At 40.5% G+C, this 17288-nt stretch overlaps 2 protein-coding genes and 1 long non-coding RNA gene across 6 annotated transcripts in view; 2 read left to right on the top strand and 1 right to left on the bottom strand.

The window, feature by feature from the left end:
- The window catches only part of CASC4 (cancer susceptibility 4), an 89113-nt gene extending 86016 nt beyond the window's left edge, over positions 1-3097 (top strand). For both annotated transcript variants that reach the window (XM_027552735.1, XM_027552734.1), the window contains one exon: positions 1002-3097. In XM_027552735.1, coding sequence (XP_027408536.1) covers positions 1002-1072 — 71 coding nt within the window. In that variant the 3' untranslated portion in view covers positions 1073-3097. The remainder of the gene's footprint in view (positions 1-1001) is intronic.
- LOC113899271 lies at positions 1325-10898 on the bottom strand. The gene is made up of 2 exons (XR_003512885.1): positions 10227-10898; positions 1325-1701 (listed from the first exon to the last, which is right to left on the bottom strand). It is a non-coding gene; the product is annotated as an uncharacterized LOC113899271 (long non-coding RNA).
- Positions 10899-11368: 470 nt separating this feature from the next.
- Positions 11369-17288, top strand: part of CTDSPL2 (CTD small phosphatase like 2) — a 74017-nt gene continuing 68097 nt past the window's right edge. Inside the window, exon 1 of one of the 3 annotated variants that reach the window (XM_027552738.1) lies at positions 11369-11583. The gene's annotated coding sequence lies outside the window, so the exon portion shown is untranslated. The remainder of the gene's footprint in view (positions 11584-17288) is intronic. The other 2 variants (XM_027552736.1, XM_027552737.1) reach the window with 2 other exon arrangements.

The raw sequence follows: 17288 nt of genomic DNA on the forward strand, positions 1-17288 counted from the left end.
TTTAAGGCTGTGGAGGAGCCAAAAGATGTCATTAAAAACCATGTACTAAAAAATATAGAGCCTCTTAAGCTCTAATTAAAATACTAATTTTAATACTCTGAGCAGTCTTATTTCAAAACCTGAAGATAGAAATAACTGTAAAACTAGAAGGAAGAATTGTTATTGCTAGTTAAGCTGAGAGTAGTGACGTGATAGGTGATAGCCAAGGACCCAGAAAAACCTGACAATAGCCAAATAAGTCAAACTCTGAAGCACTATATGAAGTCGTTTAATATAGCTACTAAAAGTGACTTTGAGGATGTTAGTGTCTAGTGATATTGTATAATAGTTTTTTCTCTCTTTTTTGGTCAAGAAAAGTTTTTTTTTTAGTTAATATACTCCATTTTGCAAGTTGCTGGTAAGCTATTTGCAGAAGAGCAAAGGAATTCACTAAAATATTAAATACGGGGGTTATGAGTAACTTTAATTTTCCTCTTATTTTCTAATTTTTACATGATGGTTATGGATTAATTGTATTATTAGAAAAAATGTTTGTTTTTTAAAGGTATGAAAGTGTATAAAGAACAATTTCCATCAAAGCGTTAAAGGACCGGCTTCCATCTACATGCGAATAATACCTCCATATAGAAGGATCAGCTCCTCAGTGCTTACGGGACCCTACAGCTTTGCTCACTGTCCAGCTCTGCTTCTTTCTTTCATCCTCTTTCTTCTTTCCCCATCTTTCTTTCTTCCTTTCTCTCTGTCCCCTTCCCCTCTTTTCCCTTCCTTTCTTCCCTTCCTTTGCTTTTTTCTTCTCTATCATCAAAAGATTTGTTAAAATTAAGTGATCTTCTAAAACAGTTACAGACTTTTCACTCATTAACCAAGCATCTTAAGAAACAGAACACTATTTCCAGGTGTAAGATAAGGAGTAGACTGAAGGGAAAAAAAAGATATTTGATTGGATTTTTGCAAGTGATTTTAAAAATAATATTCTTGATACCTGATTGTTTTCCTTATAGACGATGAAGAACGAGAACTTCAAATGGATCCTGCAGACTATGGAAAGCAACGTTTCAATGATGCCCTTTAAGCCGTGAAGGAAAACTTCAGATAACCTAAAGTGCTGTAAAATGGAACCATTTCTACTTTGTTGATTTTGACTTTTGTTGTAAAGATCAGTTGTATCAGTTGTAAAGATACATTGAGATAGATTTAAGGAAAAATTTAATGACAGAATGTACCCATGTACATATGTGAACTTTTCATATTGTATTATTAAAGCAGAGACTTCTGGGGTTATGTTACAGTTGAGCCAAAAACAAAGTAAGAAAAACTTTAATCCTTGCATTTAAAGCAAACTAATGTATATTTTACATTTTATTGAGCCTAATTCTTTCCACAAAGAGACAAACAGGAAAAATGGTTGTACAGTTTATATGTTGCACATAGCAGAACCACAGTGAGAACAATTATTCAGCTGAAAACCTTTTTATACACGAGTACATTCTTGTTAGCCCAACAGGTGTTCTGTTCTGTCCACTCTTTACTCACGCTGTTCAAGGAGTTATACCTAGAATAGTTTCATGAAAGAGAGGGGCACCTGCAGCCAAACTCTGGGCAGCGACGTGCAAAATCACCCCTCCTGTTCTTACTCCACGTGAGTGCCAGTGCGTGTGGTAGACAAGCTTTCAGCTGAGGCCTGATGTGAGCGGAGAAAACCTGCAAAGACGTAACAGTATTTATGAGTTATACTTACCTTACTTCATGAAATTGTGAAATGCATGATTGATGACCTATTTTCTATTTTTATTTTTTCACATAATATCAATACTGTTTAACTGTAACTGTTACTGGCTAAAATTTTTATATTTTCAGAGTTAAAGTTGATGAAGATATTAATGATTTAAATGCCAGATTCCGAAATAGGCTAAATCAACCTTGAAATGAATTTTCAGTCAGTATTTCAAAGCTTCTCTGGTAGTTTTAGTGACCTTATTTGACTAGACTTTTTCAGAAGTATTAAATAAGCGGTTTTAACAGGTTTTTATTAATGCACAGATAAACAGAAGTACAGTGAGGTCTACAGCCATTTTATTAAAATAGCTGAAAAGTTTGTAATGAAGATGAAGAATCTTTCTATCTACTTAATATGTTAGTTAAGAGCCCATAAACCTCATATTTGCTAGACTTAAAAATTATTTTAAATGCATTTGTCTTTTTTGACACCCTTCAGTAGAATATGTAAGCTAGCTAATCCTTATTTTCTGATTGAAAGCACTTTTAAATCTTATCCCCCACCCCCTAAATAAAAGGTTTTGATCATGAGAATTTAAACTTGTTAACTGTTTTTCAGAAGGGCTACTGTTAATTGCAGGTGAACGTGAGATGCTTTTCTTTTACCCCCTGTAACTCAGGTTCTAGTCAGAATTCAAACTTACAGAGGTTAAATAAAAAGGTTGTTCACTTATTGGAGGTGTAAAAATTATTAGATCTCTGTTTAAAATTATTTAGCAACCAAGAAAAGATGTAGTGATTTACTAAAATTGTTTTTTCTACCCTATCAAAGTAAGTAATTCATGCTTTTGCTGTGAGTAGTCAGGCCTATAATGATAGTTTACAGCATTTTTTAAAATGGAATTAAAGGGAAGTGATGTGTACCTTTTGGAAGTTAGGGTGGGAAGACGAATCTGAAACATATTCCTAGTAACACTTTATATTTAAACACTGTAAAACCTTCACAAATGAAAACCGTGAACTTCCTGCCTTAGCTCCTTTGTCATAGAAATAGTCACTTGGTCGTATGGTGGCTGTTACTCACACAGCAAAACGCCTTCAATCAGCAGTCTAGACATTTTATAAACGGAGAAATCTTGGATCAATTGATATTTCTGACTGTATTAACATTTTAGTGCTATAAAATACTATGTGAATCTCTTAAAATTCTGACATTCTACAGTCTGTATTAGACATCCTGGTTTTATAATGTTTTACTTCTGCCTTACAGTTTATGTTTTTTAAATGTATTTTTGCCCTGAATTCAGTGTTAATTTGATGGAAACTCTGCTTTTAAAATCATCACTTACTGGGTTCTAATAAATTAAAAATTAAACTTGTTTTTTCCATTTTTCTGATTCTTATTCATATACAACACATTAATTCCATTATAAATTAAACAAAAGTTCCAAGGCCTATAAAGTTCCAGACAATCAGATTCTCATGTACCTGAAACAGTGCAGCTGTGAGGCTAGAGTCTCATGAGCAAGGATCATAGAAATGAGGCTAAAAGTAGTATGGAAGGGGTAAGATAGGGAGAACCGCGTAAGTTCGGGTTATTTGCTGCTGCTGCTGCTGCTGCTAAGTCACTTCAGTCGTGTCCGGCTCTGTGCGACCCCGGAGACGGCAGCCCACCAGGCTCCCCCGTCCCTGGGATTCTCCAGGCAAGAACACTGGAGTGGGTTGCCATTTCCTTCTCCACTGCATGAAAGGGAGAAGTGAAAGTGAAGTCGCTCAGTCGTGTCCGACTCTTCGTGACCCCATGGACTGCAGCCTACCAGACTCCTCCATCCATGGGATTTTCCAGCCAAGAGTACTGGAGTGGGGTGCCATTGCCTTCTCCGGGGTTATTTGCTACTGTCCCAATAAAGAGAAAATGCAGATATAAAATATACATGAAAAAAATGGTTCCAGAGAAAATGTGAATATGACTTGCAAAGTCATTTCTCAAACATATCCCTTTATTTAAAAGTCTTAAGATTATATGCTTTTTTGACTTCTCATTTGTATCATCTTAGAACGAAATTTGCTAGAATATGAGGGTAGAGAATTAAAAAAAAAAACAACCCAACATATTTATGAGGCAGACAGTCACTTCCCACAATGGCTGACCTTGGAAACGTCTCTCACATATTTTACCATACGCTCCAATAAGACAATGTGACATGAATTCATTTTCAAAGTTTAGGTTATTGAGTCTTAACATCACATGTGGGCCATTAACATTCAATTCTAATTGGACTACATCTAATTGCTTTTAAAAGGTACCCCTCGCTAAGGGTTCTAGATGAAAATTAGACCAACTATCCCAGAAAAAAAGATGGGGCTGGAGGGGGAAATGCATACAGGGTAAACTCCTCCTGGCTTGAGGACAGCTGAAACGGGGCCTTGAATGCTGGCAGCTCTCCACTCTGATTGCTGCTGCTCTCCACTTGTTCGTCATTCTCTCAGGCCAGCTCCACCCCAAAGCTCCAACCAAGATTTCCAGTAGGCCAGGGTTTCTGTTTTGCCCCCTGAGAGACGCTGCTCCTCCTTCCTTAGATCCACATCAAAAACTCTGAGGGAAGGCCGACTTCTGCTTCTGGCTATGATTTAGTAACTTACCTAGCCCTCCTGGATTAGTAGCAACTATAAAATTGGACAAGATATTGATACATTAAGCACCTGTTTTCAGGTAGCACAAAACTGAAACTTCTCAGAGAGGGGAAACTTGAGCACTTGAGCCCCACAGTCAGCCTGCTCCCTGAGGTGTAAAGAGGCTGAGTGCAAGCCAAGATGGAGATCACGTGGGGAGCAGCTGAGATGCTGGAATCTGTGGGGTGGGGCGTCAGAGAAGGAAGCTATTTAGAGAGGTGGCCTCAGAAATCCATAAAGGGGTCCCCACAAGTCCATGCCTGAGGACAGGGTATATAACCACAGCAAGACCACCGGATACTTAACCGAACAGCAGTTGCGACACCGATGAGAACGGAACAGAGATACCCAGGTCAAGCAGTGCTGGCAGAAAAACAGTGCTGAGGGACCCTGGGTGTCTGGGCCTCCGAAGGTGGAACACTCCTTAACAACAGTGTAGCCAGCTAAAACACTAGAAAGACTGTACTTCAGGAGTATGAAGACCATACCCCGGAGTGACACCTACTGTAGACGGCCCTAACATGCTCTGACTCGAATGGCAGGGGAGTCAGAGTGTGGAGACCCGAGTCCTCCTTGCTTTCCACAGATATGAGCTAATGGAGCACAAAGCCAAGCCTACACTAGTGTAAGGTGACCGCCCAGGAACTGACGTGCTGGCTAGAGTAAGAATCATCAATTTTCAGGAGGTGACAGAATTCAGAATCTCTACAAGAGATACACAGTACTCAGTATTCAATTTAAAAAATTACTGGATATACAAAGACAAAAGAAATTGTGGTCCATAGTTGGAAAAATTGAGATGGTCTCTTTTACTGTTGTTATATTGTTATTTGCTAATGCAGGTGTTAAAAATATGTTCAAAGATTAAATGAAAATATGAGTGAACAGGGAATCTTAGCACAGAAACAAAAGCTATAAAAACCTAATGATAGAGCCTATTAGAGTGAAGTCGGAAAGGGAAAAACTATCGTATATTAACGCATATATATGGACTCTAGAAAGACGGCACTGATGAACCTATCTGCAGGGCAGCGCTGGAGACGGCAGACAGAGACCAGACTTGTGGACACAGGGCGAGAAGGAGAGGGTGGGATGAACGCAGTGAGCAACATGGAAACATGCACATTACCATATGTAATATTAGAGAGCCAGTGGAGACTTGCTCTGTGACAGAGTTCAGCCCGGTACTCCGTGACAACCTAGAAGGGTGGGGTGGGCTGGGAGGTGGGACAGAGGCTCAGGGAGGAGGCAACACAATGTATTATACCTGTGGCTGATTCATGTGGGCAGAAAGCAACACAATAATGTAAAGCAATTATCCTCAAATTAAAAATAAATACGTTTAAATAAACACCTAATGAGAATTCTAGAATTGCAAAGTGCAATAACTGAAATGAAAAATCACTGGATGGGTTAAATAGCAGATCGGAGGTGGCAGCAGAATGAACTTGAAGACATACACATGTAGTTTTCTGTATTTGGAAATGGAGGGCTGAAATGCTGAGACCCTGAAATGTGAATTTGGAATTCATTCTTCAAATGTTTATTAAGTCCTCAAGATGCTGTCCACCCCACTCCTTAACACATAAGCCTAAAGAATCCATCATGAAAGAACACGGATCGTTCTTTCAACTCCTTCCTGAGTAGAGAACTGTTTTGAGTACTAGGGATACAACAGCAACAGCTGCTGCCTTCATGGAACTTGCGCGGCAGAGGAAGCAATAACTATTTTCTATACTCAGTGATAAATGCTATGAGAAAAATTAGATCTGAATAAATAAATGTTGATGGAAGATGGAATAGGATACAATAAATGTTGTATCCTATTTCAAATAGGATAACCACGGAGGGCCTTTCTGAAGATGCAGTGTGAGAACAAGCCCTGTGAATATCCTGTGCAACACTATTTAATAGAAATATAATGCAAGCTACCTGTGTAACTTAAAGATTTTCTAGTAGCCTCCTTTAAAAAATAGGTGAGAGAATTCCCTGGCAGTGGTTAGGACTCCATGCCTTCACTGCCAAGGGCCCAGGTTTGATCCCTGGTCAGGAAACTTAAGATCCCACAAGCTGCATGAAACTGTCAAAAAAAAAAAAAGAAAGTGAAATTCTGATATTTAACCAATATGTCAAAAATATTACCATTTCAACATGTAATCAGTAGAGAATGTTGAGATGTTTTATATTCTTTTGTACTAAATCTGAAATCTAGCATATATTTTATATTTACAGTACATCTCGTTTTGGACACTAAATTGTCACTGGAAATATTTGATTGGTATTTAGAGTTTATAAAACTTATAGTTGAATGAGTGTATCTATGTATTCATGCCCAAGCATACTTACAGTAGACTTTACTTTTTAGGGAACTTTCAGGTCAATAGCAAAATTGAATACAACATAGCAGAGACCCAATATACCCTATTCCCACACACATACACAGACACACACACACAGTTTTCCTCACCATCAACACCCTGCACCAGTGCAGAATTGTTGCAATTGATAAACCAACACTGATGCATAATTATTAACTAAAGTCCTGAGTTTATGTTAGGATTCGCACTTTGTATTGTAAATTCTGAGTTTGGACAAATGTATAATGATATGTAGTCAAAACTACAGTATCATATAGAATAAACTCACAGCTCTAAAAATCCCTATGTTGCACTTATTCTTCCCTTACCCCTAAACTCCTGGAAATCACATATCTTTTTTACTGTCTCCAAAGTTTCGAGTTTTCCGTAATGTCATATAATTGGAATCATACAGTATATAGCCTTTTCAGATTGGTTTCTTTAACTTAGTAATATGCATTAAGATTCCCCCAAACCTTTCCAGGTATATCCAGTGGATCATTGAAAAAGCAAGAAAGTTCCAGAAAAACATCTATTTCTGTTTTATTGACTACACCAAAGCCTTTGACTGTGTGGATCACAATGAACTGTGGAAAATTCTGAAAGAGATGGGAATACCAGACCACCTGACCTGCCTCTTGAGAAATCTGTATGCAGGTCAGGAAGCAACAGTTAGAACTGGACATGGAACAACAGACTGGTTCCAAATAGAAAAAGGAGTACGTTAAGGCTGTATATTGTCACCGTGCTTCTTTAACTTCTATGCAGAGTACATCATGAGAAACGCTGGGCTGGAAGAAGCACAAGCTGGAATCAAGATTGCCGGCAGAAATATTAATAACCTCATATATGCAGATGACACCACCATTATGGCAGAAAGTGAAGAACTAAACAGCCTCTTGATGAAAGTGAAAGAGAAGAGTGAAAAAGTTGGCTTAAAGCTCAACATTCAGAAAACAAAGGTCATAGCATCTGGTCCCATAACTTCGTGGCAAATAGATGGGGAAACAGTGGCAGACTTTATTTTCTTGGGCTCCAAAATCACTGCAGAAGGTGACTGCAGCCATGAAATTAAGACACTTACTCCTTGGAAGGAAAGTTATGACCAACCTAGATAGCATACTAAAAAGCTGAGACATTACTTTGCCAACAAAGGTCTGTCTAGTCAAGGCTATGGTTTTTCCAGTAGTCACGAATGGATGTGAGAGTTGGACCATAAAACTGAGCGCCGAAGAATTGATGCTTTTGAACTGTGGTGTTGGAGAAGACTCTTGAGAGTCCCTTGGACTGCAAGGAGATCCAACCAGTCCATCCTAAAGGAGATCAGTCCTGAATGTTCATTGGAAGGACTGATGTTGAAGCTGAAACTTCAATACTTTGGCCTGATGTGAAGGGCTGACTCATTTGAAAAGACTGTGATGCTGGGAAAGATTGAAGGCAGGAGGAGAAGGGGATGACAGAGGATGAGATGGTTGGATGGCATCACTGACTCGATGGACATGAGTTTGAGTAAACTCCGGGAGTTGGTGATGGACAGGGAGGCCTGGCGTGCTGCAGTCCATGGGGTCGCAAAGAGTCGGACACGACTTAACTGAACTGAAACCTTTTCAGGGATTCCCCGGTGGCTCAAACGGTAAGAATTCACCTATAGTGCAGTAGACCTGGGTTTGATTGCTGGGTTGGGAAGATCCCCTGGACGAGGGCATGGCAAACCACTCCAGTATTGTAGCCTGGAGAATCCTCATGGCCAGAGGAGCCTGGTGGGCTACAGTGCATGGTGTCACAAAGAGTCAGACAAGACTGAGCAACTAAGCATATATCTTTTCATGGCTTGATTCCATTTTATGGATGTACCACAGTTTTTTTTATACATTTACCTACTGAAGGACATCTAGGTTGCCCCAAGTTTTGGCAATTAAGAATAAAGCTAGTATAAACATTTGTGAGCAGGTATTTGTGTGGACACATGTTTTTAGCTCCTTGTAGTAAAAATCATAAAATTCACTGTTATACGCTCACACTTAAGGGGGCTTAAAATGTGTAACTCAGGACTTCCTTGGTGGTCCAAGGAAGTCTTAACCTTGGTGGTTAAGAATCCGCTTATCGATGCAGGGGACATGGGTTCAATTCCTGGTCAAGGAACAAAGATCCTGCATGCACGTTGATCAACTAAACCCAAGCGCCTCAACTACTGAACCTGCGTGCCACAACGCAGGCTAGAGTCTGTCGCAGCAGTGAAAGATCCCGCGTGATGCAACAAAGATTCCATGTGCTGCAACTAAGATGCAATGCAGCCAAACAAATATATTTTAAAAAGGTAAATATATATTCCATATACTCTGGAATAAGGGATCTACTGAAAGACTGTTGAAGATTCAAGATACTTGTATTACATAACTTAGTGAACATGTCAGTTTATTGTTTTCATATAACATAGTTTTGAAGAGTTTAAACAGTATACACGCCACTGGCTTTCTCCATTTTTTCCCCTGTGGCTAATGCTGTGCATCTAAATATACTTCACATTTTTTAAAAGTCCAAAATTTTAAACTTTTATTCTAAAATCTTCACCAGTATTGGTATTGAAGCTTAATCACATTGACAACTACCACTTAAGGAGAAAGAAAAACACCATAATCTCATTTGATCTTTAAATATTCCAGAAAAAGGACCAGTAGAAAGAGACCACTGTATGTAAATGATGTTGAAATGTTAACATAAGTTAACAAATAAATTATAAAACTGATCGTTAAATAAATTGCAAAAGTATTTAGGTTTACTACCATCAACCTTTCTAACCTTAACATCTAAACAATAGTAATACTGCCACAGAACACAGTAGGATATGGTATAGTGAGTAGGAGGAGGACATGGATCCTCATGGTATTTCTTATTAGCTGACTGCACTCATCTTTGGATATGGTGTCTGTTTTTCCCTTTCTCTTCCTTGCTTTAAAAAAAAATTTCAGTGTTTTCAACTAAAGAATGGAGGGACTAATATCACCTGCCTATCTCTGCTGGGAGAATCAAAATGCATATACAAAACTTTGTAAATACCATATAGTATCAATATTTAAGTTTTAAGAGTGAAGATATGAAATAATTACTACTTGAAATTGTTTCAGAAATATTTCCAATTCTAACTCGGTGTAATAGTTATTTTATTAATCAATTGGGGTAATTGCTTATATTCTGTTGCTTTTCATGTACACACTAGATAATCAACAACTATTTGTTGATTTTCAATTCGTTTTTCAGGAATCTGTTATATTGCGGAGTATTACCAGTTCTGCACGCTGTATACCACCGCTCTCAATAAACGTCGCATTCAGAGCATTCTGGTACCGGGAAGATTTAGGATCCAAATGAATCCTGAGTTCTAACAGACATGATCTGTAGAATCTAAGGCTTTCAGAAGACAACCCACCTGCTCCACACTTTGAAACAGCACCAACCAGATTCACAAAGTTCTCTGCCTACCTCTCACCATCTTCCCGGCAACTCCTGTATCCCTGTGGCATAGAACAACCTCCCCAAGTGCTCAATGCGACCGCGTCTTTCGACTTTTCCATCTCGTTTCCTTTACTTAGGTATTCTTCCTTCGTTACATCGGCTCTTCACGTGTCACTCAGACGTCGTCTTAAAACCTTTCCAGACCTCCTACCCCGTGTCTCCCCCGTGCTCTTACGGCACCCGTCAAGAACTCATTGTGGTCATTTTTTCACAACGCATCTCAATTCTGTTTCCTTGTCGGTCTTCTTCAACAGACTGTGAACTCTCGAAGTGCCTGCCTTGTTCTCTGTCGCATCCCTTGCGTCTGGTACGGTGCTAACAAATGAAGAGTTTACAGGACATATTTCTTGACGGAATAACGACAGCGACCCGGAGTTTTACGCACAGACCATGCTCCTCCCGTCAGCACGCTTGGTTTCCTGCCTCTCCACTGGAACTGGACGCCCCGGACGGGTCCATGCTCAGCCGCGAGTCTGTCAGCCCTCTGACTCGGGCCCGCGGTAGGAGGAGGCCCTTTATCAGAACGGCCCGACACGCGAGGCGTGGGTTCACGTGACCCCCGAACGACGGCTGCGCCCTCGAGGCGGCGCGCGGGAAAAGAAGACCTTCCGGGACCGGCCGGACGCGGCCCCGCAGCGGTCCGCGCCCCGCCTCCCCGCGCGCCGGGCCGGCCCCGCCCGCCGCGGCCCGGGACTGCGCCTCAGCCGCCAGGGGGCGCAGCCCGAGCCCCGCCCCCGAGCCGAGCGCCCCCCCGCTGCGCTGAGGCAGTTCCGTTAGCCGCGGGGGGGAACCGTCCTCGGGTCCCCGCCTCTCCACTCCCTACTCCCCCTGCGACCGCCGCTACGGAGGCCCCTCACGCTCAAACATCCCGCGCTCCGGCGGAGCCCGGCGGATTTTGTCCTTGTGGCTGCATCCGGCCCCAAGGCCCTGCCGTCTGTTTTCGTCAGGAACTCGGGCTCCTGAGTTTCTTCCGGCCGCAGGAACTCTAGCGCTCTTTACGGAAGTAAAGTTGTTTCTTGGTTTTTTTTTTTTTTTCCGGCTGTTTTTTTTTTTTTTTTGCCGCCGGAGCCGCCCGCATTCCTTCCCTCCCTCCGCGCGGGGTCGCGGCGGGAGGGGGAGCGGGGAGGCAGGGCGCCTGCGCGGGGCAGCCGCGTTCCATCCGGGTCCCCGTCCGTGCGGTGCCGCAGGTCGGTAGGCGGGAAATGGCGACTGGCTGAAGGAGCTGGTTCTGTTGCTGCTGCGGGCGAAGCGGGAAAGACACCACACGCTGCGCAGCCGGGGCCGGCGCCGGAGCCCGAGGACACTTCTCTGTCGTCACAGTTAGGTAATCCCCCTCGCCCAGACGCTGCCGCTGCGCCCTGCCGTAGTCCGCCGCCTCTTCGGGGCCGTCTGCCGGGCTCTCCTCCCCTTCGCGCCCGGGCTCGCCAGCGGCTCCGGCGCCTGGGTAGGCATGCCCCGTGGGCGCGCGTCCGACCGCGGTGTGGAGCCGCTCGCCTCTTCACTCCCCCGGGAACGGAGCGGAGCTCACTTCCCGCCAGCTTCAGCTCTCAGGCTGCGGCCTGTGTTGTGATTTCTGGGGTTGGATTTCACTTTGCTCCCCCCCGCACACACATCCCGATCTCACGTCTCTAGTCCCCAGACCTGCGGTCCCTCCCGGGTATCGGCTTGGATCTGCTTATCTAACCTGGACCCGTCTGATGTTCTCGTTATTTCATTCTTTACGGTAGGGTGCCTTTAGAGGGGGCGTTGCTCTCTCTCTCAGTTTTTAGATTCACCTTGTGAGGACCTGGAAGAAGTGATTTCACGAAGCACTGTTTGTCTGCTGTTAAAATGGGGAGTTGACATTGTTACTTTTTGAAATCCAGAGTGAAGGCCTCTGGTTTCTATAGTGGTCAGTTAAGGGTGAATCTTAGTGTACGGAGCATTCTATGCTTTCTTTGGGTAGTAAATGCCTGTGTAGATACTTACTTTTGCACTCTTGACTAGAATTCCGTGATGAATAATTGCATAAGTCGGTCGTGTTTATTTACTTCTCACTCTTGTCGTGGCTGGATGTATGAAGGATGTTAGGTACTTTAGAGTACCTTAGGGAAACCTACCAAGATACTGCTCGTAAACTGCACTAAGATCTTGAGATGTACTTAGTAGATGTTCCTCCAAGGCAGGGATTTACCTTTCCAATGCTAATAAGACAATACCAAGATTACTGCCCAACGTATGTATACAATTAGTGACTTCAAAGATAGGTTATCTTCGTAATTTTCAGGTTGTAGGTTTCTTTATATACCGTCTTCCCGTTCTTTGCCAAGTTTTCGTTTGCTGTCCAGCTGTTAACGCTTACAAAGCAAGGAAATGGCTAGTTAAAGCTACTTTTATTCCTTCTTGTTATTTTCCACATTGCAAATCAGTTGTCCCTAAAGAGAAATAATAGGAGGCTGTTGGTGTTTCTCAGAATTGTTTTTCAATCTTGTTTAATTTGGGGCCTTTGTAATTTTTTTAACTAGTCAAATTAAGTTTTAAAAATGTGGTTTACATTACACATCATTTGATATTTGTAACTCAAAGGCTTTCAGCTCTCTAGGTTCAAAGATTCACTATTGTTTGCATATTAGAATTGAATTTCATTAATAAGCAGGAACACACAAATGGTATTATAATTGTCATTTGGTAGATTTCCTCCCAAGGTCATAAAGAAAGTCAAGGTAAAATGTAGCTCCTAGGTGAAGCAGTCTTTTAGGATTGAGTTGAACTTCATGCTTACCTTCAAAGCAAAAAGAATAGGGGGTGGGAAGTGGAGGTGAGGGCAATTGGATGGTTGCTTAGTCGGTTTGTTTAAACAGTAGGGCCAGATATGTCACTTAAAAGGATATAAAATAAATTATTGGTTTAGTGTAGATTTTATCTGGTCACTTTAGTGACCTTTATTGTAGTTTATAAAGCATTAATGTTTTCAATAAAGTTTGTTTTACAGATAGGTGAGTGTGAGTTGTGTGTACACTTTGTCTTCAAGAACTCTTCCAAATTGTTCTAGCTCTTCATTCATTCAATTCTTTTAATAATCTTTTCAGTATAGGTTGAAAGGCTGTGAAAGTTCTTAAGCGGTGTAGTCCTTAACCTTTGTGGGCTTGAAACTGTACAGAAATTCTAAATAGGATTGCATAGAAAAACCAAATAGGATCGGTTTTAATATTTGTTTATAATACAATGTTCATAGTATTCTACATAGTGTCTCTTGGACATTCCACCTGAGCTAGTAATGCTACTCTTTTTTTCGTGGTTAAGAAATTCAGAATTAGGGGTGTTTTATCTTTCCTCAATTCATCTAGCTGATCCAGTGTTTGAGATTTTAGGTCAAGAGGATTCTTCATGAGATTATTATACAGCAGAATCCATCCAAGGCCGGTTTTTAAAAAAACCTTCGATCTGTTGTTCAGAAAGGATGTTCTAGACTCTAGACTTGTAACTGTAGGATTAATTGCAGATTGAATGAACTGGTATAAGATTACCTCATTCATAGAGTTTTGGATTAATGTGATAGAGAAAAAAGTGGTTTGTCAGAATTGGGAATAAACCGTATCTAATTATATTTGTAATTTACCAAATTGTTGTGAATGCATAAACTAGAAAAGACACTTTAGTCATAAATACCAGGTGTGCTGAGAAGACCTCGTATATGATATGCTCTAAGTAATTCTTTTGGGTGCTTACCTGACAATTTTAACTGGATTGACTGCAGGGGTCATTTGCTCTTTGAAGATGAGAAGATTTAACAGAGGTGGGACTTAAGATGAATCCATCTAGCTTTTAGTTTCCACTTTACATTTGCTATGACATATCTATGCCAGACATACATTCACTACTGGTGTATGCCCACATTCGTTTTTACTTGCACAGCTAGACTCTGTGGTTGACTGTGAGGTTTAACTTGAGAATAGCCAATGCCAAACTCTGTGTCTCTCCTTTGTGGTACGGAATTCTTTCTACAGTGTTTTGTTTAAAATTACAAATTCTCTGGAAGAGATGCTTTATAAACTATTGCCTTTTATTGACAGTATTAGCACAGATTAGTTATCAAAGAAATTTGCTGATACCACAAACAGTCGAGGATTCAGAGGCAATGGAACATAGAAGTAAGCTGTGATCAGGAAAGGTGTAGTGTGTAGGAACATTAAGGAAGACGGCCGTGGTGGAAGTAGGGTGATAGTGAGAAACTTGGGCTTCTTGGGGTCTTTTGAAAATCTTGTGAGTCTGATAGTAATGAGTGAGACTAAGTGTGGTCCCAGGAAGAATTGTGAGACCTTAAGGACAAGCATGGATTATAGATTTGGCTGGCCCTTTTATTTACATCTGCAGGTCCCCCATTTATTATGGTATTTTTAGAAAAGGATGGAGGAAAACACTAAAATACCATTGGAAAAAAATTAGTGTTGTAAAACATTTACATTAAAAAGTCTTTAATGTAACTTTAAAATAAGGTCACAGTAGACCATTTAACTCTATTAGTGACCCCATGTTTTGTGGTAATTGTAGGCTCTCCTGTTTTCATTTCGAGAAATTATAGAAAAGGAAGTTTATCTAGGTAAAACATGAATCATCAACTGTGCTTTGACTTTAGGTTCTAGCAGTCAGGTTTTCATAATAGCATAATAATCATAGAACAAGGAAATGTGTTTATTACTTGGATTAAAGAAACATAAAATTGTACTAGTAGAAGGCATTTGAATACTTCAGAAATAATTGGGATTATATTTAGTAATAGTGGCTTATATATGGTTTAGGAAGAATATTTTCTTTGGAATAAATACTTCTATATGGAGAAATTGAAAACTAAAAAAGCAGAGCCATTGCTAAAAATAAATAAGAAAGGGAGATTAAGAATCTGTTAGTATCATAACATGACATTTTAAGTTTCTCATGTTGACCAGTTACTGTTTAAGTAGAAATTTAAAATACATTTTGTTAAAAGAGTGTAATATTTGTTAAAAATATACAGAACCAGTAAGTATCTTTTCAGTTGAGAAAAACTATGATTATATGTTTCAGTAATAATTGCTTTCTTCCTGATGTTCCCCAAATATGTATGATTATTCTATTGAGTTGAAAATGATTAACTTCTTACTGACCTTACAAGTACCTGCTTTAGTGTATTTTGTTAAATAAGGTAATTATAAAATATAATCCTTTAGTTTTCTGATGTACTGATAAAAATTGTTTGAAAAATATAATCACACTGCAAACTCTCATGCTTTTCCCCCTCATTTGTAATATTTGTTGTTCAGTTGCCAGGTTGTGTCCCGCTCTTTGCGACCCCATGGGTCACAGCACGCCGTGTTCACCTGCCCTTTACTGTCTCCTGGAGTTTGCTCAGATTCATGTTCATTGAGTCAGTGATGCTGTCTAACCATCTCATCCTCTGCCACCCTCTTCTCCTTCTGCCTTTAATCTTTCCCGTTTTGTTTTATCCTGTTTTTTAGTAGTAGCAAACAAGAGGATATTTTCCGTAGAGAATTATGATCATACCTCATCTTTGACTAGTAATTTTTATAAAAATTCGCTCTTCTTAAAACTTTAAAATTACGTATATTATTTTTGACTGTGCTGGGCCCTTGTTGAAGATGCAGGCGTTTTCTAGTTGGGGTGAGCGGGGCTACTCTCTAGCTGCGGTCCACGGGCTTCTCATCGTGGTGGCTTCTCTCGTTGTGGAGCCTGGGCTCTTGGGTGACGGGCTCAGTAGTGGGGCCCATGGGCTTAGCTGCCCCACAGCATGTGGGGTCTTCCCAGGCCAGGAATTGAACCTGGATCTCCTGCATTGGCAGGTGAGCCACCAGGGAAGTTTTAACTTTTTGTCTTCAGTTTATCTCAGTCATAAAGATTAATTTTTCTTTGGTAGGTAGTAATATGAATAGTAGGAAATTATTTCAGGTACTCAAAGATTTTTAGTTAAAAACTAATTTTCGTATTTGCTAACGTCTCATTGATTCTTTTCTTACTATCAAATTACTGTGGTCTGAGAGTTTCATATTTCTACTGACCTGAGTGTAAGTTGAATATAAGTTTAAAACTGTCTTTAAATAGAAGTTTTTATTAAAAAAGTATAAATAGTTGTATCCCTCTCCTTGCACAGTTTTGGTGAGAACTACTTAAAAAGTACTTGTAGGAAAATTTTGCCAAAATTGACTTTACTTTGTAACTCTCCAAAATTTTCTTTGTTAATGTATCCAGTAAGTGCATTGTAACTTGCATGCATACAGGTAACTCTAGTAAATTTAAAACATTATATATGTTGGAATATATGTATATTCCATAGAAAGGATAGAAATATGATGAAAAGTAATAGACTGGAGTGACAGATTTCCCATGTGCTTTTCTCATGAGTATTGTAGTACTCAGTTCTTAGGAATTCATAATTTTGTATCTTTCCTAGAATAGCACATCTTGTTGTAAAGTTTCACTGGTATGAATTCTTTTCATGCTGTGTAACGGAACGCTCTGTTTACAACATGTGTAAGTTATGTTGCAGGTAGTTAAAATTACAACAGTCTTCAAATTGCTATTCCTTAAAGCTTAGGTGAAAGAAGTACCAGTCTGTCCTCAGCAGAAGTACATGCTGTCTCATTTTGTACATAACAAATACTGATTTTTGCCCTAATGGTATTTCTGTGGAGTATATACAAAGTTTTAAGTTGGGGTCCTGAAATAGTGTTACTTTAAAAATCATTTTCCCTTTTCATCACCTTGTCCTCTCTCCCCAGCTTTGTAAAAAGTTATTGATTTCAGTTGCGCTGGGCCTTCGTGGCTGTGCCGGGGCTTTCTGCAGTTGCTGTTGAGGTGCCTGGGCTTCCTACTGTGATGGCTTCTCTGGCTGCAGAACGTGGCTCTAGACGCACGGGCTTCAGTCATTGGGACACACGGGTCCCCAGTTGTGGCCCATGGGCTTAGTTGCTCTGTAGCATGTGGAACCTTCCCGGACCAGGGATCGAACCTGTATCCCCTGCATTGGCAGGCAGATTCTTACCCACTGTACCACCA

Source organism: Bos indicus x Bos taurus, chromosome 10 (genome assembly GCF_003369695.1).
Source record: "Bos indicus x Bos taurus breed Angus x Brahman F1 hybrid chromosome 10, Bos_hybrid_MaternalHap_v2.0, whole genome shotgun sequence".
NCBI lineage: Eukaryota > Metazoa > Chordata > Mammalia > Artiodactyla > Bovidae > Bos > Bos indicus x Bos taurus.